Here is a 25,663-nt window from a genome sequence, read left to right as displayed (position 1 = left end):
TGTCTTACATTACAATTTACTTTGGCATTACTCAGAGCTTTGGCCATTTTCCCACCCTCCAGTCTCCTTTCTGACGCTTCATCTCTGCCTTTCATCAGAGAGCCAGCTTGCTCACTGGAGGTGGAGCTGAGATAGAGATGGCGTTTCTTTGACGCACCGTTTGCTCTCTGTTATAACCGCTCTGCAGACTTGACTTAGTCAAAGTCAAATAACTCCTCTGAATAAAATAAAGAAAAGAAAATGTGTTACATAAATAAACGGCAATATGATGATAATATGTATGGAGCCCCGGAAGTGACATGGAGGAAGAAAAAAAAACAACCAAGGAAAATAAAAAAAGTGAACTGTACTGGGGACAAACACTGACTATACTTTTGCGAGATCTTGACTATGTTTTGTGAGATATCAAGTTTTATTTGCGAGATCTCGCAAATCCAACAAAAAAATGAGGCTAACCTTTGTAGCTAGCGCTAGCTAGCTAGTATCTGGCTCTAATGATGAATGAATCGATACCGTGAGTCAATTATCACCCAAAACTGCCAAACAAATAATCGGTTAATCGAAAAACTAATCAGTAACTAAAACAACTATTAGCTGCAGTCCTAATGAGTGTATATTATGTCAACTGCTCTATTAGTGGGTAATCTGTTCACTTGTTGTAATCGTAGTGTCATGGTATACGTCAGCTTCTTATATTTAAAACACCCAATAATTGGTAAAGAATGTTTTGGTTGCCAGTTGACGTATGCAATTACATTTCCCGCATTTTTAACTGGCTGTTGGATTAGCTGGCTGTTCGTGAAATTCATAATAGGAACAATTTAACATTAATAACAACAAAGCAGTTCATATCTGTATATGAGGAAACTAACAAATCTTGTACACATCGACTTCATGAAATTCTCCTCCATGCAAACAGAAGAGGATGGCATTTAAACCCTCTGTGTTTTCATACTGTAATTATGTATTTATAACCTCTCTCCAGGCAGATGTGTCTTAAAAAAATAAGAAAAATAACGAATATTATTAGTACAAACTAAAAAAAGAAATCTGTTATGCAAGGCTATAAAAGAGGGTTTGTGAGAAAAAGGTAATAGAGGAAAACAAATGGAGAAATGAAAACGTTTTGAAGTAAAGAATGTTGGAAAGTGACTTGGATTGATCCCCAGAAGGTTTATAAGATCCCCCGCTGTCCCTCCACTTACTGTTATTTGATTTTCAAACTTACACAAAAGAATAACGAAAATACATTTACCACATTCAGTCATAGGTTTATTTAGTAGAGCGTGGGACTGGCTTTGTTCCTCATGAGTCATAAATCCTTGGGGCCTCATTACCTGCACTCAGCTGGCAGGGGCCCCTGATGAATGGGATTTTGTCATGGGTGCATTTGTTTATTTTCCACAAACGCAGGTCTCCTTCTCCATCATCTTATGAAGATTGAGAAAGAGAGGGTATAAGAGAAAAAGTCTGCCCTCCTCCATTATACGATTTCTCACAACAACCATGGCGGAGGCCATCGTGAAGGTCCACTTGAGAACAGACTTAACACAACATTGGGACTCTTTAGATAAACCAGTGTTTAAACCACTGTAATTCATAAGCATTCCAACCATTTGCTGTATAAGAACGCAGCTGACCGCATAGAGAGTCGTCGGGGAGGATGGGTGGTCGTTAACATACAGTACTTTCAAGCCAGAGAGCGGAGTTCGAAACTAAATTAGATTTAGATGTAACATTTTAAACAGCTGTTAGCCTGCAGTCAGTTACCGATTTAGCTTCAGCGGACCAACTCCAAAAAGTGTCACCTGAAGTATTCATCGATTCAAAAGTACATTCAAATTCTGCCAGTTTTAAAAGTAGACCACGGTGGAGCCGAGCACCGCAAAGGGAGAGGGTGCAGGAAGGGGAGATAAAGGAAGACAAGGAGAGGATGTTATGAGTGCCAAGAGCGAGGGTGGAAAAAGGAAAGGGCAGGGAGATGAACACAAATATGAGGAAAATGGAGAGTAAATGATAGTGACCGGGCAAAGTGAGAAAAAAACTAAGTGCAGCGGGAAGGAGAGAGGCAAAGCGAAAGGACACTCAACACGGAGTGACATTTCGTGGAGGGAGAAAGGAAGCATGAAAGTGTGTAATGATGCCTGTCTGTGTCACTATACAATCGTTCACAAAGTGTCACCGGCAAGCACTGGCACATATCCGGAGCTCTCTCAACGACTCCTTGCCGACTGATTGCATTGGGGTCAATGAGACGTTGTCATCGTGGCAAACTGTTTTATTCTCTGGTTTTGATTTAGAAATTATGAATTCAGGTATTTTTCTTTCCTCTAATGGAGATATACATCCCTGTGGGGAAATGATGGGGTAGTATCAGCTTGCATAATTTTATTACAGCAGGCAACACTATTCAGTAAACGATTATAGAGCAGCTAAGAGACTTCAGATATGCTGTAAAGCATAGCGTCAGGGTGTTTGTTAACTGCATGTGCAGCAGCTTAGACATAACACTGGATTGATGGAAGTCAACAAATCAAATAAAAACGCTGTTCTCTATTACTAAATAAACAAAACCTGTGTGATGTGATTTAGAGTTATGACATTAATGTTAATTAAAACATGATTCGGTGGCTGGACACATCGCGGCCCTGGAAACCACAACAACAGTGGTTCCCAAAGTAGGGTCTGGGGATCCCCCAGGGATCCTTGAGGGTTTTCAAGGGGGTCCCCAGCAAAAAGGGAAATCATTTTTTTTTACATTTTGTTTATATTTTTTCAATATAATTCCATCCATAAGTAACACATGACAGACTTCACTATTTTGGTCATGGGTGTTATACACTTCCTGTAATAAAACATCGAAAAGCAAATCTCCTATCAAATGGGGGGTCTCTGGTCTTGTTTGGGTCAGTTTAGGGGTCCTTCACGTGAAAAAGTTTGAGAACCACTGCCTTACAACACTAAATATCCACTTTTGCAGTCAATTTGATTCCATTGAAAAGAGTATGATATTGCTGTCAGTTTAGTGACACTGCATGACAAGACGCACTATTGGATGGATATTATTATAGGTATTTGTTTTCCAACGCATTTCAATAAAAAAGTGCCTTTGCTCGCTGATTGAGAAGGATTATTAAACTATTGACTGGAGCTACAGTATGTTTTAGATGGCCTTATGTACCATTTTCAGAAATGATTATATCCGCTAATAACCTATTGTGAATCAAACTGCTCAGCACATGGTTGTGTAATTATAGCTTATGAACAGTTGCAGAAATATTTTCTATTAAACTAACTAAGGTTAGACAGATCTTGTTCTCTCTTGTTGTCATACAACATGCAGGAATGCAAAAAACGGTAATTAGTGCGTGATCAACACAAACATTAGAAGCTCATGTTATAGCTGGGTAAGAGTTAAGATAATTATAGCCGCGCAAGATAATTAACCCTTTTGGAAACAATCCTCGTCGCAAGCAAACTAGGACTTAATTTGTGATATGAAAGAACCTTGATTGTGGTGACGGCATGCAAAATGTATGCAGACCCAGTCAATTTTTCCTCATTGTAATCGTTAAATGTTGCCTTCTCACTCATTCTTTTCCAATTACACTGTTTACAGATTTGTCTCCCTCCCTTTGCTGCCAACACTGACGAATGTATCACACCACCTGTGGTTACAATAGAACTGAGAGCGAGCAAGCATGCACCTGTTAGTAAAAAAAAAAGTTGTCACTCCAGTATCAAATAATTACAGGTTTAGTTGCCTTCAGTCTTTTTTTTTCCCCCTTGCAGGATTCAAAACATCTCTTGCTATACCATTTGCATGCGTAATTACACAACTCATGATTTAGCATCGGCAATTAAAACACAAGCAGCGTCAACATTTATTCACCCCACCAATCGTCTTGTTGTGACGTCTTTGCAGATCGGAGCGCCTCTGTAATTAGCAATCAGACAATCCCTGCATCTTCCTGCTGGCTGCCATTGTCCTAGCCCCTGCCTATAACGCACCACCACTGCCTACCAGCCATTCATTTGCAGAGCCCACAGCATGTGTGTACGTGTGCGTTTCCATGTGTTCTTGTTTCTCATCAGCAATCATTCAGTCTCTGTCAATTAGAGCCAGCATGAGAGCGAAACACAGAGCAACGGAGAGTAGAGAGAGTGAGGACTCAAGATAGAGGCAGGGGTTCTTAATAGAGCATTTAATGAAAGTTAATGGTCGTCTTTGTGTTCGCCAGGGAGTTGGCAGGAGGGAGCTGATTGTTGTTTAGGGATGAGACCAGGCATTGTGGATTCATGGCCGATTGTCAGGATCAAACTTTTCCTAATGATGGACATTAACAATGTACTGTATATCACGGTAATGTATATCACTTCACTTGGGAGCCAATGACAGCCAAGGATGAAATACAGGTCTAGAGGTGTACTGATAGAATGAATAGCTGAACTTTTTCCATGATAGAAAAATCCCAAACTTTATTATTATTCATTCCACAGAAGCTGAAGCACTTTAAACACTCTGCGGATGCTGAGATGGGTGTTATGGGTCTTACACCCATGAAATTCATTCCCCTTGCAGATAACTCAAATATAATGAAAACAGTGAAATTGAAACTATGAGCTTTTCTCTTGTCTGTTAGTGGCTAGTTTTTCAGACCGAATAATATATCTAACAGCCACGGATTTGCACATTGCACATCTAAGAAAGTAAACTTGTAAGGTATAAAAAAAAAAAAAAAGACTTATTCTTCAGTGCTCCAGTTTGCTAGAAATCACAGAAGAAGGTGCGATTGGTCACTGTGGGTCCTAAGGTTATCCACTCATCTCCTCAATGACTCACAGGTCAAATTTGCAGATCAGCAAAACTGGATATATGAGGTTTCACACACTGGCTACGTTCAGACTGCAGGCATAAGTGGCCCAAATCCATATGTGGTCCTGAATCAGACCCAAGTCAGATTTTTTTTCAATGCGGCCGCAGTGTGAACAACCAAGGCGGACCCTCGCTGCGCCCTCTCTCCCCGCGGGGAGGGACGGGGCCCCCTGCTCACGGTGCGGCTGTCAACCGGGGCGGACTGTCCTCAGTGCGACCCAACAGGGTGGGGATCGTCTCACGTAAAAGGCGTCAGGGGTCTGACCAAGCACTCAGGGATTGGGAGGAGTCTTAACACGCGCGGAGTCAGAGGGTCGCCCCGTGGCGCAGTGAAAGTTTTGTATTTTATAAACAACATATGCTTTGTGTTCAAAAATCTTAATCCGTAAAGTAACTAGTAACTAAAGCTGTCAGATGAATGTAGTGGAGTAAAAAGTACAATATTTCTCTCTGAAGTGTAGCAGAGTAGAAGTAGAAAGTGGCATGAAAAGAAAAGACTCAAGTAAAGTACAAGTACCTCAAACTTGTACTTTAGTAAGTATACATAGTTCCACCACTGTCGAGGGTAAAAAAAATATATATATATAAATATATTTCACTTTAAAACCCTCTGAAAAATTCTCCAGTGCAAATGTTAAATCAGTGTGCTCCTCCAGATTGTGCTGTCAGCGGCTCACCAGGGCCCCATATGATAGCATCCCAACTCCTCCCCTCGGCCCCTGAGAGGTCATTATGGTAACCATAGAGATGTGGAGGTGGTGGTCTCTGGCGATGCCTGGGAGGCTGTAATTGGTCCCGTCTTGTCCATCGCTCTGAGCTCTTAGGCATTCATCACTGCTGGGACAGCAGAGCCAGACCAGCATACAGTTTCTGTCTGGGAGGAAAAGGGTTACTAACCGTTCAAACCTGGCCACTTTAGAACGGTTTCGGAAACTGTAAGCCGAAAAACATAGATGAAGTACTATAAATGGCAAAAACACTTAGCAGTCAAATATCAGTCTTATCCATATCCCGGATCATTAAGTATGAGCACCAAGATACAGCATATAAACACTCAAAACGCTTGGTGTTATTTATTGGATACCTAAGTGGAAAAACAAACCTTGCAGGAGTATATTTCTTCAGCAAATATAAAAAATAAATGGCCTTAAATTGTATATTCATATTATTTTCCACTTTTACAAAGTTATTAATCTTTAGACCAACTTCAGTCCTAATAATCCCTACTAAATATTCAATCTTTTTCAGAATTTAAACCCTTCAATTGTTTGTTTACAAAATGCTACTGAACACAATACTTTATTTTCGGTATACTAAATGCTGGGGGGATTTTTGTTCACAGTCTGGGATATGTCAATGATTACCAACAACACGGATTTTGATGCATTGCATCAAACACTGCAGTGCTCCGTAATACAGCAGCAATGCCCTTAGTGGAAACCAGGAAAATAGCATGTATATGCCCCACAGGGCAAACATGGCAGATTGGCTAAATCTGGTGGAAAACGGTCACAACTATGATTTTTAAAGCCTGGTGTGAAAGAATACATGAGTGCATGCTGTAATGACCGTGGAATCAAAAATTTTGGTTTTATTGGGCGTTAATATGGAATTCTTTTGTCCTTAATGATCTGAGTGTCTGTATTTTCGGGCTACACAGTTTCTATAGGAGCTGAGGTTGAACTTTCAAAGTTAGAATTAAAAGAAAAACCTAAAATGTATGTACTTGGTGATGCATAAGACTTAAGGCATGCATGTAGCACTGTTTGGTATGACATTGTGCATTTATCACACGCTAACTTGGCTGCTAGCAGGCTTTAAATATCAGGAGCTGGACTCTCGGCAGCAAACATCCCCTAGTGACACTGTTGCATTTAAAATCAAGGTGGATAAGCTGTAATGTATGCTGCGAGACAAACTGTTCATGGCTCAAATGAAGGAAATCAATACTTTTACCAAAAGAAATCTGTAATTCAAATGAAAGTATTCAGCTCCAAACATTGAACACAATGAGAGCCCAGTTCTCTGAGTGGGTGTGTGCGTGTATGCGTGCTGCATATTTATTCATCTTCTGCAGTTTTTACTGCGCTGAAGAAAAAAAAAAAAACTTGCATGACCAATTTGTACAGTACATCTGGCGCAGCCCTCACTCTACTTTTTATCTACCCTGGTTATGCAGTGGAATGTCAAACATGCTGTTGACTTCTGCAGGAAATGTGCAGTTTGTTCTTTGGAGATTAACTCCAGACCGATAATTTCTTATTTGCTAAATGGTTCTCTACAGCCGCGATTTCAGGACATCACTCATTCGGACAGCTAATGAATTTGTTGTATTGATTGTAATGCCCGGGAGCCCCAGCTGGGAAATATTATGTGTCAAGTACTCATTAATTCCAGAGAGAAGTTGGCAAACATCATTGACTCATTCCATTACAGAAAGTCCACATAAAATTGACCTTGTGGCTCATTGCCTCTCAGAGTGCTAAAGTTGAAAGGTCTGGTTTTCAGCTGGGAAAAAGTAATTTGTTGTTCTGATTGCCCTATCTTTGTAGCAGAATCTTCCCTCATGTGTGTAAACAAAATTTTTGCCTGGATGTTTATTTTATGCCTATTTGTATTTTCTTTTTAAGATAATTTTTTGGGGCATTTTAGGCCTTTATCATGCAGGACAGCTGAAGATGTGAAAGGGGAGAGAGGGAGGGGATGACATGCAGGTCAGAGTTGGACCTGTGGCCGCTGCGACAAGGATTGAGCCTTTGTACATGGGGGCGCACGCTCTACCAGCTAAGCTATCCAGGGGCCCCATTTAATGCGTATTTAAAGATGAACTGGGATTTTTTGAGATGAGAAATGCCTGAAGCATTTCAAACTGTGTTTATTCATATGCACCTACATCAAAGGCCTCTTTGTGTTTTTCATAATTTCACTTGGCGTTTTCTTTCACAACTCTGCAGAACAGAGAGCTGAGGGAAGAAGAGAGAGAGAAAGAGAGAAAGTAATTTGGCTTAAGAGTGGATGGATATTTCCTTTTATGTTGTAATGTAAAGAGACCTTAATTGTGCTTGAGCCCTGAGATATTCCAGAACTCAGCTTTATCGTCTGGCTGAGGTTTTACAAATTCTGCTTCCTTCATGAGAAAGTGCTGCTGTGTTTATTCTCATGTTCTCCCAGAAGAGTTTGTGGACAAGCTCACTGAATAAAGCTTTTTAAAGCAAAATTTTGTGGGGCCTTTAGTTGTACATGACAGCTGAAGACAGGGGAGAGATAAGGGGGGATGACGTGCAGCAAAGGGCCGCAGGTTCGGAGTCGAACCTTGGGCCGCTGCGTCGAGGAAATAGCCTCCACATACGGGTGCGCTCTCTACCAGGTGAGCTACCCAGGCGCCCGGAATAAAGCTCTCTGAAGCAGCAAATGTGAAGCATCCCATGTCATTTCCAATGTGTCAGGCTTGATGCCGTACTATTCATGTCAACTGTCTTTAAGTGATCGTCAAAACATGTTGTTAGCGCCTCTGCAGTGACAACCATTTTGTCAGGGGACGTCAGAAGCATACCTTCCCACATAACACAGCTTGGCTTTAAAAAAAAGAAAGGAAAAAAAAAAAAGTCAATTCTCTGTCTCTTGGTGACTGTAATGCTTACTGTCACCTACGTGCGCACACGCCTTGTGTATAGACACAACACAATGTGTCTATACACCCACAGATGGGTCAAAGGCTTGCTTATTTAGCCTTTAACGACAGCAACACAAAGGAGGGATTTCGTCTTTGAGCACACTAATCACAGACCGTATTGTGTGTCATGTACAGTATCAATAAGAGATGTTTGTCAGTGTGATCTCAGCCTTGTTCCCTTGTTGATCGCCACTCTCCTCCTCCCTGTAGCGTAAATAAAAGTTATTTTGATGTTCGTGTTAATTAATGTGTTTCTACATGAACGTGCTACATAGTCAAACGGCAGATTATCACATTTGTACATCATGTACCCAGTGGTGCATTAGTCCGTAAATGAAGAACATCGCTCCCCTGCGATGTGGAATTTTTTTTTTTCAAAACCTGCTTGTACAGTATAACCGATTTCAACTGCAAGCAGGATGTAAATGTTTATAACTTGAGTTATTCCCACTCTAGATAGAATAGAATACAACACCGAGGGCAAATTTGTCTTGGGCATGGTGCTACAATCTGTTGCTTCACAACACAAACATGTAACAGGAAAGCCATTCTAAAATCAACAAAAAAATGAAATAACATCAACATAAAATCATAAACATAAGCTCAACGAAGCATCTTAGGACAGAAAAGAAGGACACATATGACTGTACAGACAATACGACATCTTAAGAAGTAACTGTAATAATTACAGTGCAAAAAGTGCCGGTGTATTTATTGCACTTTTGCTCTGGTTGTGCTAAGAAAAAAAATAGTTTTGTGCATTGGTGAATCAGCTAATCAATCAGGGAACGTGCAAACAGGTGTGCCTCATCATCCTCTTGGCAGGGAGGGGTTGGGCCATGTTAAGATGTAGGAAGGTAGGTACAAATATTTCTGCAAGAAATTACATTACGTTATCTTACATTTGGTGGGCTCATCGGTGTCTGTAAATAAATGATGTCACCATTAGTAACTCCAAAATCTTACGTTATTGTTTAGTTAATTATTTTGTATGATTGTGATGCTTGCTCTCCGTTTAGCTCCCCCCTATACTTCCCTGGGCGGGTGGTAGGTTCCAGTTAGGCACGGCTGAGATAGCAAAATGCCATTCACTGGAGAAGAGCAACAGGAAGTGGCAGCTTGCTGTGAGCTTCAACTTTCATTAGTTTGCATTAGCTAAATTTAGTTGTATTAAGTGTTCCTGGTTAAAATTGTTTCGGCCTTTGTTCCAATTAAGTTTTTGTGAATAAATACCACAGTTTTTTTTTTTTGCACTACTTCTTTTTATCATCCTTTCGTCTTCAACATCCCTTTTCAAAGTTCTCTGGTGCTGAACAACCTTATCTTCCAGTTACATGGGGAAACAGTGCTGCACCCACAACCAAATGTATTATTATTTTTTTTAAGATTTTCATGTCGTGTGTCAGTGGTGCCTGGAGCATTTGTTAAGATGACACGGAGTGAAACACATTGAGTGAAACTGCAAATGCAGTTGTAAATTGGTGTATCTATGTCCCATTTATTGTTGAAATATTTATTGACTTACCAAACTTGTGATTTACACTTTGTCACCTGCTTGCAGCAGCAGCAGCAGCAGCAACAACAACAAAAGGATGAATTATACTTTGCAGTGAACAGAGGTGGAATATATTAGGAAATGAAAAAAATAAATAAAATAAAAGATCTTGAATTGTTAATCCTCGTTTCTGCTTCCTAACCCTGACATTTAAATTAGTTTTTGATGTTGAATCATTATCTCACCATTGGGATGTTTTATCTTAGCCTCCCTAGCACTGCTAATAATGTTGTGTGTCTCTGTTTAAAGAACTCCTACATGAAAGTGGTTATTGTCTGATTATGTTTAATTCTCTGCATCTTCAGTTTATTTAAACATTTGAAGGCTCTGCAATCTTTGTGTGTGTGTGTTTTATTTTATTTATTTTTTTCTTGCAGGGGAGCTGTACATCGGTGGCGTGACAAAGAACATGTACAGCAATTTGCCCAAGCTGATTGCATCCCGGGACGGGTACCAGGGCTGCCTGGCCTCCGTGGACCTGAACGGGAGACTCCCCGACCTGATCGCAGATGCCCTCCACAGGGTGGGCCAGGTGGAACGAGGCTGCGATGGTGAGTTGTAAAAAATCAATGTCCGCGACCGACAGACTTTAACATACTGTACAGTAATTGTTCAAGTAATGTGTAACCCTCCATATCAAAAGCTTTTAGCTATATTCCCATAATTACTATAAAAAAATAAACATATTTGGATATGGATAACATAACAATCATCTCTCCTGAGAATCAACAGGGGAAAGTAAGTGGCAATTGCCTCAAGTGTTTGTATTATCATTGTAGTGTTTAACCCAGCGTTCTTGCCGAATGGCTCCTTTTCTTTATTTTTTTTTTTTACAATTTGTCATTTGTCAAGTATAGCTCAGTGTGAGAAGATGACAGATAATTATAAGGAAAACAAATCTGCAGTGGGATTGGAATCTGTTTTTAATTTAACTAATCTGTCATTTAGAGACAGAGATAAAAAAAAAAACAACTTCTAGTATTTGATTTGCCAAATGTTTCAGACACTAATAATATGTTCCATTAATTGTTACTTAGAAAGGTAAACACGTTCTTTTCAAGTCGGTCTCACAGTACAAAAGGACATTTTGAGACCTGTGCTGAGCTATCAGAAAAGACATACCAGTGCAGTAATTTGGTGCATGATTCTGTGGCTGTTGTTTCCTGATTTCCACCAGGAGCCCCGCCCAAATTCTCCCAGCTCTGGGCGGTCTTTACAATCTGAGCCCCTGTCCTCCGTATATCCTCTCTATTGCCCTGTAAGAGCTGCATGAGGGAGGAATCTCTCCTCTAATGTTATTGTCAGTGTGGCTAATCTCAGCAACCTCCCCCCCCCATTGGCTTTTACCTCATCAATCTTGCATTTGTTTTAGTTTTTTTTTTGTTACTTCTGCTGTGCGCAGTTCGCCACCATGTCTCAGCCTGCATGGCTCCTGTGCCGGGTAGTTAATCCTGGGTATAACAGTGGATTTTGGCTAAAGCATTTCCACTTCCACACACCCCAGCCTTTACCACCACCCACCCCCGCCACCACGTCTCAATGGCGTGCTGAGTGTCTGAGAGCACAGACTTGATTTCCCCGAGGGCCGCACTGGCCGACTCAATGCGGCACTGATCCAGCTCCTTCTCCCCCCCCCCCTCGATCCCTAACGCTGCTGCTTCTGCCAGCCCACCTTATTACCTGCCTACAGTTATACACCACAATTACATTGCTCCAAACACTGTTTAAAGCTGCATTATGCTATGATATTGACTCCGCCAGGCGCCCAACATGGATGCTAATATTAGTTAATGATTGGAGGTGTAATGGTAATGTAATGGTGGAGCTGAGCAGGTGCAATTGACCAGTTTTGGATGATCATTTTGACAAATAATAGTAAACATAGACCTGGGGCTGTTGCAAGTCCATGTATTATATACATATACAGTATATTACAGGAAAACATCAAAAACACTTGACTACTTAATATAATTCACTATAATCAAATTCTGGCTATTATACCTTAGCTTTTAGCAGCAAAGCCAAACACTGACATCAGATCAGTTAAATTACAACTTTACCATCGAACGGTATTGATCGATCTTCTCTAACAACAACGGCTCAGATCCAAGCTGTGATTCCTGGTTTTTGTAAAGCACTAGCAAAAGTAACGAAGATGACTTTTCCAAAGTGCAGCGTTGCCCTGACAATGGATCACTGCCAGAGTCCTGACCCACCTGGTATCGGGGAGGGGTTCATTGTTACCTTGTGCACCAGGGGAGAATGAGTGGTCAGAGGTGGCTGCCGGTCCAGTCTCAGTAGACTTAAGGCCAAACAAAGGGCAGAACAGTGAGTGTGTTCTTGTAGCTCTTTACTGACTCAGCGGATCACAACGACAAAGAACAAGATGGTGGAGGGGGGGGGAGACCGACACAGAGAGAATTGAAGCGCAGGTACATAAACAGTGTTACTGACTCACTGCGCAAGAGGAGAAGAACAAGGAAGCAAGGCCAGAAAGCAAGAAAAGAAATATATATATATATATATAGCTAAAATAATACGTATTGCAAATGTGGATTAGCAGCAAAATTAATAACTTGAAGATTCTCTGACAACTTAAAAAATGTACAGCACTGGTAAAACAATTTCAAGCCTCCTTCGAAAATGCATTTCATTCTGAAGCGAGAGCCTGGCTGTATCTTAAGATGAGCTCCATGGCCCACTCTCCACTGCTAATGTGTGAGCAGATGTTTCAGTCGTAGCCCAGCTGTCAGTTGTAGGTGCAGGTGACTGCAGCGCGGGAGTGGAGATGTGTGTTCACTTTAGGTTTTACAGTGACGCTAGGCTCACTGGCTCCCTATGTTGTGCAGATTTCCCTCAACATTTGGAGGAAAGGCAGCAGATGGAGTTTTATGTTCCAAAAAACCCAAGGCACCTAATAACAGGTTCTCAGGCAGCCACACAGAGGAAGTGTTTGGCCAATCAATAGTTGATAGAAGAGTGAGGAAGTGATTACATGACTTGGTTATTATTTATGACAATGCTTAATTAGCTCCTAAAGGGACCCTTTTATTAGCGAGTAATTAATGGGGCAGTTAGGAACTACTAACAGAACAAGCTGATGCATTTAAGTGGACAATTTTTGGAGCACAAAGTAGAAGCTCTCATACAAGCGATTTTATGTATTTTATATTTTCTGATGGTATGTGTGTGTGTGTGGGGGGGGGTGTTTTTAATTGGGCCATTTGTAAATGGCACACTGGGCTGTCTGTTTATCTATGCAGAAACAAATTAGTCTGGCACTGAACCATGGTTCTTTGGAAATGTTTGTTTAATTGAGATTTCAGTGAGAATCCCCACCACCAACAACACGACAACCACCACACATACTTATTTTTAGGACTAAGCCTTGATCTACATCCTAATCTTTCATCTATCATTTAGCTCTCTCTCCCCCCCCCCCATTATTTGAAATCTGGATTTTTTTTGAGGAGAAAACTAATAAAGATCTTGTCTACTTTCAAAGGCAAACAGTTGGTAAATCTTTTTTCATATCATGTCAGTAGTATGCATAATCTGAAGTGTAAATATGAGTTTTCAAAGCAGTCTGTCACATTACCTATCTGAATCCCTGGCTGAAGTCCACAGAGAAATTAGAATGGTGGAGTTTCTAATTGACAATTTAAGTGGCTTTAGCCATTGACAATAGTGTGGGGGGACAACAACAGGAGACAGCATCCCCTAAAAAAATACACACACACACACACACACACACACACACACACACGCACAGATATAATGGAGATGCTAAACACGATCTGCCTCAACCACCAGTACTAATTTCCAATGCAAATGTGTCCCTATTCTGGGAATTACACCAGGTTTCAACCTTGAATTAATGTCAAATTGAATCTGAATACATCTCTAAGCAACCTAAATCAAATCATCATCATTCGTGGATGAGCAGCTAAAGTATTTGGTTGCAGTCATTGGGTCTTTCACCACAGGTATGAAAATGTTTGTTTTAGTTTAGGTCCTTCACGCTAATGAGCAAGGCTTGAACTACATAGAGTTAAAGGACCAGTTCACACTTGTTTAGTAGTCAGTTGTCCAAATGAATATTGAAGCAGTTTTTTCTTGCTGTTATTCCTGTTGTGCATACTGGCCATTATGAGATCCCTTCCTAATGTACTTTCAATGTAAGTGACAACATCCCCCGGCATGGCTTCGGCAGTCTTGAGTTAGACAAATCAAGTGAATAGAAGGGGATCTTTTAATAGCCAGTATGAACAGGAGGGATGGTTATAGCAAGAACATCTGTTTAAATGTTCCTATAGGCACAATATGGGAAAACTTATGAGACCCGGAAACACTGACCAGTCAGAGCAGACTGGGCTTTTTCTGGAGGGAGACTTACAGAGACCGGCGCTAAAATGGAGCGTTTCAGACAGAGGGTGAATACAGTTATATTCAGACAGACAGTATCATCCATCTTCGTCCACTTATCCTGTGTCGGGTCGCTGGGGGAGCAGCTCCAGCAGGGGACCCCAAACTTCCCTTTCCCGAGCCACATTAACCAGCTCAGACTGGGGGATCCCGAGGCGTTCCCAGGCCAGTTTGGAGATATAATCCCTCCACCTAGTCCTGGGTCTTCCCCGAGGCCTCCTCCCAGCTGGACGTGTCTGGAACAACCTCCCTAGGGAGGCGCCCAGGGGGCATCCTTACCAGATGCCCAAACCACCTCAACTGGCTCCTTTCGACGCGAAGGAGCAGCGGCTCTACTCCGAGCTCCTCACGGATGACTGAGCTTCTCACCCTATAAATTGAATGTAATACCGCACCCGCTGCGCCGATTCTCCGACCAATCTCCCGCTCCATTGTCCCCTCACTCGCGAACAAACCCCAAGGTACTTGAACTCCTTCACTTGGGGTAAGGACTCATTCCCTACCTGGAGAAGGCATTCCATCGGTTTCCTGCTGAGAACCATGGCCTCCGATTTAGAGGTGCTGATCCTCATCCCAGCCGCTTCACACTCGGCGCCCAGACCGATCAAGTGAGTGCAGAACGTCACAGGCCGATGATGCCATCAGGACCACATCATCTGCAAAAGCAGCGATGAGATCCCCAGCCCAACGGAACTGCAACCCCTCCCCACCCCGACTAGCGCGATATCCTGTCCATAAATATTACAAACAGGATTGGTGAGCAAACGGCCCCCTGGCGGAGGCCAACCCTCACCTGAAACGAGTCCGACTTACTGCCGAGAACCCGGACACAGCTCTCACTTTGGTCGTACAGAGATTGGATGGCCCTGAGTAGAGACCCCCTCACCCCATACTCACGCAGCACCTCCCACAGTATCTCCCGGGGGACCCGGTCATACGCCTTTTCCAGATCCACAAAACACATGTAGACCGGTTGGGCATACTCCCAGGCCCCCTCCAGGATCCTTGCGAGAGTGAAGAGCTGGTCCGTTGTTCCACGACCAGGATGGAATCCAGACAGACAGTATCAGAAAAAAAAAAAGAAATTCAGGAAAGGATTTAAGTAATTAACAATATCATTATTGCCTTGGTTGTTATAATAAATGTATTAAACAATATGAAAAAAAACTATAAATACAGAAACAAATTCGTACATATAGCAAAAATAGATAGAATATAGAAAAATATAGAAAAAAGAGGCAGTATGGATTAGTGCAGGATGTGCAAAAGTGTTGAGGGATGTGCAAAAGTTTAGGATATTTAGAATGTGGGAGGACAGGTATATAGTCCAGGATGTAGAGTGTTTAAACATGTTCTAGTAGAAACCCAAAATACAAGTATGAACCTGAAAATGAGCATAATATGGGACCTTCAAGACAGACTTGAAATGTTGTAAACCTCTCCTGTAACACGCTAGATACATCAGCTTATGGAGTTCATATGGCTAATTGGTTAACAAACAGTGTTGCCTAATCACACGGAGCAGCACGAGCATCCTGTTGGCATCTCCGTGCCTGACAAAATGTAAATCCGTGTTTTACTTGCCATGCCCTAGTTTGGCTCAGCAACTGCGCAACACTTTGCACCAACCACTCTTTGCCACCACAGTGAGCTGGAGAACGCAGAAGGTGTTGATTCTCTGTGGGATTCACAGTACTGGTAGTAGAAAACCAGCGGGTGCTTGAATGTAAATTTCCAAAAACAGCATTCTAAGTGTTTTCAGCTCTCATTGACGAGAGAAGTGGATCGCCAGGAGTGCTGAAAATGCTACGACTGCTATACCATTTGCCTCATGACTTAAGATCCTTTGCATCACGTGTGGTCCTCCACGTGAATGTCATATATCTCTGAATTGAAAACACTGTCTTTGTTATGCCCTCAGGACCCAGTACCACCTGTACGGAGGAGTCTTGCTACCATCAGGGGGTGTGTCTCCAGCAGTGGGAGGGCTTCACCTGCGACTGCACCATGACGTCCTATGGAGGTTCATTTTGCAACGATCGTGAGTGAAACTTTTTATTTTTTTATTTTTTTTACGACATGTCATGGTTGTGTGTGTGTGGCTGGAGCGAGTGGCGCAGGTGGAGATATTGTTAGGCTGATAGCTGGCGATAGGACTGCACGGGCAACTGTGCAATTCTGCTGCTTAAGTGGCACTGAAAGGCCGCTGTTCCTTCTTCACAGGTTTAAGGAAAATGTGTTAACGTATTACTGCCAACAAGTTATATCTTAAAATCAAAACATTAGTCAACAAGGCCGCATTAACGTCACTTCAGCGGGCACACACATATTGCGCTACACTTAACTTTTCACTTCTAACGTTCTATCGCTAAGACATTATTCATAGTAACACCTCGGATTGCACAACTCTAGAGTTCACCGTGAGATTGGCTCCTCGGTTCCTGAGGCACCGCGAACACACGCTGTGAGGAGAAACGGTGATTAAAGTCCTGTGTCCCTGCCATGTGGTCACCTGCTGGGTGGCTGGCAGTATGGGAGTTCAGGAAGGAGAGCATGGAGAAGTGTGTGTTTATTGTAATATGATTGTGGCTAATGCTTTCACTGAGTGCCCAGCGATGCTACATTGTACACATTTGCATAGATAGTCTCAGGTGTGAACTAGTTGCATTGAAAGACTTCAATTGTCCAGATGCAACAGGTGAAACTGCAATATGATAATGAAAGATTTGTTCAGACGGCTATGTTGTGCAGCGTTGTAAGATTTGCATATGTAGCAGAGCTTGATAATGTACAATTAGAATTCAGCACTCCTCACAGGCTTGATTTAAACAGGGGCAGAGGCAGGGTGACAGGCTAACAGACTTGTTTGCATACGTCTTTGTTTGCTTATTAAGTTGTGGGTGCTGAGTTAAGCTGTTTCACCCTCACCTTCTCTTTTTTTTCTTTTTTCTTTTTTTTTAACCAGTCTGTTTCATTCGTGATGGAGTTTATCTGTGGTTGTTGTTAATGCCGGTTGCCATGTTAGCTAGACAGAATGTGATTGGGCGTGACAGTAAGGGGATGATTAGCAAGGTGCTTCTTTTGGCTCTCGGAAGACTCCAGCTAGGAGAAGGAAGGCGATAATAATTGCTCCGTCGGCATGACAGCCTTGCCGAGATAAGCAGAGAGATCCCCCGCTCCTTGAGAGGGGAGAGCAAATGATGAAGAGAGCGGAGGAGAGGGGTGCTGATTCCTGCATTCGATGTGTTGCCTATGGGGAGTGTTCACAAGTTTTACTGTGCTGGCTGCAAAGATGACAGGTAGAGCTGTGTGCCACCAGGGAGCATACCAACGTGTGTTCTGTGGAGAGAACTAGGAGATGTGTGTCTGTTTTGTGAGTGTGTGTAGAGTGGAGGGAAGGACCAGCAGCCTGAACAAAGGTATTGTGCAACTGCAGACAGAAAAAATGCCAATCTGTCAGCACTAAATTACGTCAAACTTAATGAAAATCACACACATGTGAGAGTATCAACACGGACACCAGTTGTTGGTGAACATGCAGTACCGGTGTAATGGGTTCATTAGCTGCTGTTTAAAGTTCACTGCCCTCCACTCGTTGTCTTATTGCAATGTTTTCTCGGTGAGGGATTGCCATACTACAGTGTAACACATTCACAGTATCTAAGCGACCATTGGATCTCCATGTGGCCAAGTTCAAAATAAGACTCCAAGGGCCAACTTCTGTCACACTTTAAGTGCACATTTGATTTGACTAAAGAACAGCTGGAAAATGCGTTGTGACTTAACGCATAACACTGTCCAATTAACGAGTAAATACAAATATATATTTTCCAAATGTGTTATGCAACAGTGTGTCAGCCTCTTTCAGTGTGCATGAATTGCTATAGCTGGTTTCTATTGCTGCTTTCCTTCCTCACAGCAGCTCCACATCTCCAGACCTGTCCTCCAGTCTTGATTTCTGTCCGCTTGGAACTTTGAAAAACACATTTCATCCCTTGACCTTGTGAGCCTGCCCCCGGGTTGAACCTTTGGCTCCTTCTCTTCATCGTCTTCTCTTTCTTCTTGTTGCGTTTTCTCATACTTCTCCCCACACGAGCGTCCCCTTGTATCCTTGAGCCTTTTTTCTGGACTTGCACAATAACCGGATCTGCATTTCTCTTGAACGTGCCAACATGCGAGGGATTTTCCTTGAGTCTGCTCTGAAATCTAAGGTAGGACTTATTACGTTGGGTAGCATGTTTGATTTGCGTGTGAAACCGATGCTCCAGGTGTGGATCTTCTTGCATCATTTGCAGTGGACACGGACGACTTGCAGTGTCGGCTCACAGCCCATATCGCCAGGGGTTGCGCTCTCTCTTCTCTCCAGAGTAAATAAAGCTTTCACCTGTTTTTTTATACTGTAGCCACAGAAATCAAAAAGGCTTTCTATTGTACCTTTCTGCGTCTGCATACATAATGAGAATGGGACAGGGATAAACAGGTGTATGGGTTGCATCTCTTTGTAGCTTTACAAAGGGTATGGATGCATGTCATCAAAAGAAGGGACAGAAATAGGGCCGGTAAAATCACAAATCACAAAGAGCCACCCTGCCATATGATCCCAGTCTTTATCTCGCACTCAGCAGCTGTACTTTGAGAAATGCACTGCATGCGTACAGTACACATACATCCACACACACACACACACCTTCTACTGTATGTAACCTCCCAGTCACACACACTGTTTATATTATCTCTCACACATGCATGTACTTCCCTTTTCATTTCACTTTCAAAGAAAAGTAAACTGCTTGAATGGAGTAATTGCCCCATGCTTTTCATTCTCTGAAGGGAATTTGAAATTACCATTATGGATTATCTTCCCTACACTGCTGTTTGTGGGTGGCATTCCTCGCAGGCCACGATAGGCAAGAGGGGCCTTAGGTGTATGGTATGTGTGTGTGGCTGTGTGTGCAGTGGACTACACTGCTCTATTCAAACAGCAATGTGCCTGCTAAAGAAATACTGTAACATCAAACAGTCGCACACCTGCAGTTACATACAGCCCTAATGGCACACTTAAGAGTCGAGTTTTACTTGGCAAACGTCGATTTCCCTCAGTTTAAGCCCAGTCATTTGTTTTACTCTGGGTGGAAAGGTTGTCAAATTTATTGACACTACAGTTATTATTTATGAATGCACATTCACGGTTGAATGGGGTAGATATTAAACAGAGCAAAGGTCCAATTGTGCAGAATTCTTTTCAACATTGATATTTCATCCCAGATAAACTGAAGTCATTTGTTTTTTCATTACTATTACTTGTTGGACATCAGCCAGTCATGTGTGCTGCTTGCGATATGGTGAAGGTTAACTCTGTCCCCAGCAAAAGGCAACACTTTATTAAACCTGGAATGACCTGTATTAGTTCTCTTTGCACATATTGTTTCTGTTATAAAAAAAAAATCATAAAACAATTTAAAGCAGATATTTAAGTTATTAAATCCCAGATCTGCATAACTGAATAGGAGGATGAGTCAGTCAGTTGGCCTTAAGTACTGTAGCTGCTTACTAAAGTGTTCCGTTAGCTCTGGTTTAAGTGTCACATAATTTTCCAAATGCTGATACAGAGTCCTCACTACCCTGCCAAGAATAAAAGCCATTTAATAATCTAATTTGCTTAATCGTGTTATTTATTGCATTTGAGTAGCCATGAATTTTTTCCAATGTCTCCAAGCATATTGTTGCGTGGGTCCCTTTTTAAAAAGTCACCCATTTCAGTGCCCAGAGGGGAGAAATAATGGGGACAAAATAAAGTGTGACACGTTGGGAAGCTGGTTCTAAAACAGGATTATCCCGGGGTTATCCGCTCTGCTTGATGGTGTTGATGACCACTGATGTGAATTTCTTCCAGGCGTTATTTAAAGCACGCTTCCATGTTCGTTATTTTCCCCGTCACATGAAAAATTCAGTGTAGTATTTATTTATTTTTTTAGTAGTATTTGTTATTGCTTTATTCATTTTACGAAAGGTTTTGCCTTTGGGGTACCCACTGCCTGTTGACTGTAGATTTTTGTAGTTGGAAATTAAATGGACAATGTTAAAATGCATTTCATGTCATACTGGACTGCAGTCTTCGTTCTTTTCCTTTTTTTTTTTTTTTTACTGGCATTGCTTATTTATGAGTGTCCACCTAACATGTCAGATAAGAAAAGACACCTTTGAGGAAGCCTGGCAGTCTGACTGGCATAAGTTCATATTGGAAGTGATCACCACAGTCCTGGGTTAACGCTGTTGCCATTTACCTGTGGATAAAGGGAAGCTGCCGGCCGCTCACTCTTGCTGAATAAATCTTTCCAGTTTCTGTGTAGCAATGTTGCGGAGTAGTGTGACAGTTCAAACTGTGGTGGGTGGGTGTGCTTGTGTATCCAAAGTAATTTAGAGGCGCCAATCCCAGCGGATCGGAGCCTCCCATTTCGTTGAATCGTACTGTTTGCACCTCTTCACTGACCCCTTCTGTTGGTCAGTTGGCTCTGACAGGCCTGCTGCGCTACACTCCGGGGAGGCTAATGCATGCTTGGAGGAAGGAGCAGGTACAAATGAAATGTGGCATTTCTTCTTTCTACACATAGTCTACTGGCCTTGGCAGCCACATTTAAACACCAGTTCTTTCAAACTGTATTTAGTATCAAATGTATCTCTTTTCTAAAACAGCCTCTTCTTTTCTGTTCTCGTCAACAGCAGAAACATCTGGTGCTATTACACTGAAAAACGCTTGCAAATGAAACTGGAGGTTGAGGCACATACTGTACCATTATGTTCATGCACACAGATGCATTTTAGGCACAACACAGAAAAAAAGCTGTCTTGTACCCCCTCTTACACGCACACACACACACACACACACCAGAGAGAGCATTTGTTATTCAGCAGCAGCCTGCGGTGATTGACTGGTCTATTTGTCTCTGCGTAGCGTATAAGTGGGCCACTTGGTATTCTGCTTTATTCATCTGGAACCAACTCAGACAGAGATGCTGTGTAAGTGCGTGCGGTACGAGGGCTTTGTTTCTCACTCGCGCACTCTCTCATTCTCTGTTCATGTGAGTGAGAGAGAAAACAAGAGGGAGAGGGACAGCGAGGGAGATGCTGGGAGGAGCAGGCTGTGTCTGTGCAAGTCTTTGTTTAACTGTAAGCATTTGCTGGGCGTTAGCACAACACGGGCATGTATGCCATGAATCCAGCTGCTGGTGCATAGTGCTGCCAGGCATACTAATGGAGCGCAGAGTTCCAGTGTTTGCAGCACTGCTGATTTCAATCTGCCTCCCCCCTCAATCCCTCATCTTAATTTCTGTTTTTCTCCATAGAGTGCTGCCGAAATGATTCCTAAAACCCAGAAATGAGTTGGCATCCTCTGTTGTTGTTTTTTAAATGGGTTTTTACCAAGATGCCTGAAATAAGATCTGTGGTTAACACAAGCTTAAGAGATCTTCATGTTTTGTTCTACGTCATAAAATATGCTATATTGCAAACAAGTGGCTAAATGAGACTACAGAGGTTGTCAGGGACATTAAACGCCGCCGCCAGCCAAGTGGTGGTTGAAGTCATAAAACCGCGGTGTAGATCGCTTTCAGCCCAACGTTAGCATTTTACATCTGGCGATTGCATTTACGCTTCTAAAATCATGAAATTGTTGTGCATTTGTGAGGACCGTCTTGCTGAACAATATTTCTGAAATGATTTAAAATCCAATGGAAAAATCCCATTGGCTTTTTGTGTAGGGACCAAGAGCAATACAAGTCTTTGTTTGCTTATGCAAAAATATGTCATCCCTGCAGCACCCTATTCCCACTCCCACAGAAAGCATCAACCAGTTTCCCTACTACCATGCATATTGAAGAGACTTAATAGGTACAAATGTGTGCCAAATGTAATATTTTATACCTATTTGGAAAGTCTACGTTGGATCAAAAGGTATGCTTTTGGTCCATATTAGTAGAAAATAGACCTTATTGTTTGAGTGTGCATTTACTGTAGCTCTTTGTTTGAGTCCTTTATTTATGCCATTGGATGGCCATAACACAAAGTGAATTGACTTCAACCATTCTAAAGAACTAAGTGCAGCTCACTAAGTGTTGTACTCCTTCTTTTGCTAGCCTACTGTTAATGCTTAATATGCTTGATAGGTTTCAACAGGCACTGGTCATGCCTAGCCCCATCTTGTATTTTCTCCTAACCAAATTTAAATGAAACCTGATAACTGAAATGCATTCGCTCTCATCCTGACCGGCAACTCTATAGGTAATCATTTGCTCAGTATATCGCTTGAAATGAAGAACAAAAAAAGGGAGAAAAAAAATCAAAGTCTCTAGAGCAAAATAGCCTGATGAATCCAGCCTTACTGTGAGTGTAATGCGCTTGGTTTAGGCTTAACATCGATTGTCAGGCCGCTTGTTGTGATGAAGGTCACACTAGCTTCAACACGGACTCGGTGCTCAACACAGTGTGGATCAGGACACACTTAAGGGTAGGCTTTAGCCCTCTCAGATTCTCATCACCAGCTGAAATCACTCAGGCCAAACTCAGGAGGAATGAGTAAGTAGAGCTGCAAACCTCTGAGAAAAAGAAGAAAAAATACTCCCCTCCAACCCCCTGATCCAATAAGGGAAATCTGTTTTGACCCAGAATCCCGCTGAGAGAAAGACAAGCATGGTCGCGCATAAAAGTCAACTCATGGAAGATGTCTGCCTGGCGTTTTTAGGCTCATATTCTTTTCAACTCATTGTTTTTTGTTGATTGTTGCTATCCACACCCTCCCACCTCTTCCGTGGCTCCCATCCTCTCTCCGCGCAGTTTGCCAGCCGGCCCCAAAGAGCTGCTGTCCGTACCTAGCAATTAACCAGCACCTCATTAGGCCAGAAACCCAGTGTGAATCCTGAATAATCACTCTGCTTGCTTTTTTTTCATGCCCATAAATACACACACACAGACACACACACACACACACACACACACAAGTCCTTTCTACTTTTCAGTGGTGGGCTGAGATGGAGAGAGACCGGGGAAGTAGCAGCTATCTTTCCATTTGCAGAGACTGCGAATGAAAACATGGGCAGAGAGATGAGAGGATGGATGGAAAGCAGTGAAAAGAAAAGAGCGCGAGTAAGGAATGAAAGTGTTTGGGCATGCAAAGGCAATTTTGTCTCTCCCAAAAGTGGGCAGTGCTAAGCCCATTGGACTTTAGAAGTCACTATGTCAAGAGCTTGAAGGGGATTGGCTGAGGTATTCTGTGCCCTGTGGTGCTGAGGGCTGTAGGCGAAAGTAACAGTTTGGCTCGACATATGGCGTTGGTGTAATGGTGCTTTCCGCTGGTATTAATTGAAATTTTCAATCAGTGTGCCAATTTTCAAGACCCCCAGTACATGTGCAGCAGAGGTGAATATATATCTGACCCACAAAAACATTATTAGTGTTTATCATATTGTCAACACTGTCAGTGCTAAAGTCCTTTTTTAACTTTCAAAATTGATTCTGTGCCTGTTAGCTTTGACAGGTAAGCCAGACACCTGCCTGTTCCTTTGGGTTAACGTACCAAAAAAACTTCTTTGATGATTTTTTTTTTTATTTTGTGTTGAACTAGTGTAGATTTCCACTCCTTGCTTGGTTTTAAATAAAGACCCGGTGAGCTTTTAAACCACAATGTGCCTGAAAGGACAATTAATGGGGCTTTGTAATTGCTTCGAGACCACTCCAGCCACTTGCAAACATTACCAAAAACAAGAGAGGTTGGAGGGATATCGCGCGTATGTGTGTGGACTTGGGAAAGCGAATCAAAATATACAAAGCGGGGCGTAATAGGGGAAGCAATTATTTCTCACAGGTGCTCAGATCACACATTGCTCAGATCACATCAATTCCTTTGTTGACACTTTGCAAATAGCAGCATTGCACATCTGACTACTGTCAACATTGTGGACCTGATTGAATTCAGTGGAGCAAATGTACTTGTAAATACAATACACACCTTCTCCAATCCAACATGACTCAGATAGATGTACTTTGTGTGCATGTGAGTGTGACGATTTTGATTGCGACCACAGTGTTAGCATGATACAGATGAAAGTCACTGTCAGGCTCTAAAAGGCTGTCCGCCATCTCATTGTTTATCCATTCCCAGTCTTTGTTTCTTTTCTTACTTGCTCTGACTCATGGTCAAATGGGATGGATATTTTAATCTATTAAAATATAATATATACAGTATATATGTATATATTGTGTTTCTCATACCATTTACACTCACCTAAAGGATTATTAGGAACACCATACTAATACCGTGTGGGACCCTATCCTGTCAATATGGGTCAACATTTCTAAAGAATGCTTCCAGCACCTTGTTGAATCAATGACACAAAGAATTAAGGCAGTTCTGAAGGAGAAAGGGATCCCCCACACCATTACACCCACACCACCACCACCAGCCTGCCCAGTGATAAAAAGGCATGACGGTTCCATGTTCTCATTCTGTTTACGCCAAATTCTGACTCTACCATCTTGAATGTCTCAACAGAAATCGAGACTCATCAAACCAGGCAACATTTTTCCAGTCTTCAACAGTCCAGTTTTGGTGAGCTCGTGCAAATTGTAGCCTCATTTTCCTGTTTTTAGTGGAGATGAGTGGTACCCGGTGGGCTGTTCTGCTGGTGTAGCCCATCCAACTTAAGGTTCCTTTTTCAGACCATTCTTTGTAAACCCTAGAAATGGTTGTGTGTGAAAATCCCAGTAACTGAGCAGATTGTGAAATACTCAGACCAGCCCGTCTGGCACCAACAACCATGCCACGCTCAAAGTTGCTTAGATCACCTTTCTTTCCCATTCTGACATTCAGTTTGGAGTTCAGGAGATTGCCTAGACCTGGACCACACCCCTAAATGCATTGAAGCAGCTGCCATGTGATTGGTGGATTAGATAATTGCATTAATGAGAAATTTAACAGGCGTTCCTAATAATCCTTTAGGTGAGTGTATTGTCCTCAACTTTAGTTATATCAAAATGTTATAGTTATAACAACATAGGATTTATTCTTTTTACAGGTGCTCCAAAAAGATGCAGTATGCATCAGGGACTTCCTGGATGTAGAATTAATAATGATCAATATTTA

At 42.1% G+C, this 25,663-nt stretch overlaps 1 protein-coding gene across 8 annotated transcripts in view; it reads left to right on the top strand.

Moving 5' to 3' along the window:
• Positions 1-25,663, top strand: part of nrxn2b (neurexin 2b) — a 669,808-nt gene that overhangs the window by 315,347 nt on the left and 328,798 nt on the right. For all 8 annotated transcript variants that reach the window (XM_039821634.1, XM_039821632.1, XM_039821630.1 and 5 more), the window contains 2 exons: positions 10,482-10,655; positions 16,451-16,570. In XM_039821634.1, the coding sequence (XP_039677568.1) occupies positions 10,482-10,655; positions 16,451-16,570 (294 nt within the window). The remainder of the gene's footprint in view (positions 1-10,481; positions 10,656-16,450; positions 16,571-25,663) is intronic.

Source organism: Perca fluviatilis, chromosome 14 (assembly GCF_010015445.1).
Source record: "Perca fluviatilis chromosome 14, GENO_Pfluv_1.0, whole genome shotgun sequence".
Lineage (NCBI taxonomy): Eukaryota > Metazoa > Chordata > Actinopteri > Perciformes > Percidae > Perca > Perca fluviatilis.
The sequence above is the reverse complement of the archived record's forward strand: the minus strand, read 5'-3'. Positions and strand labels throughout refer to the sequence as shown.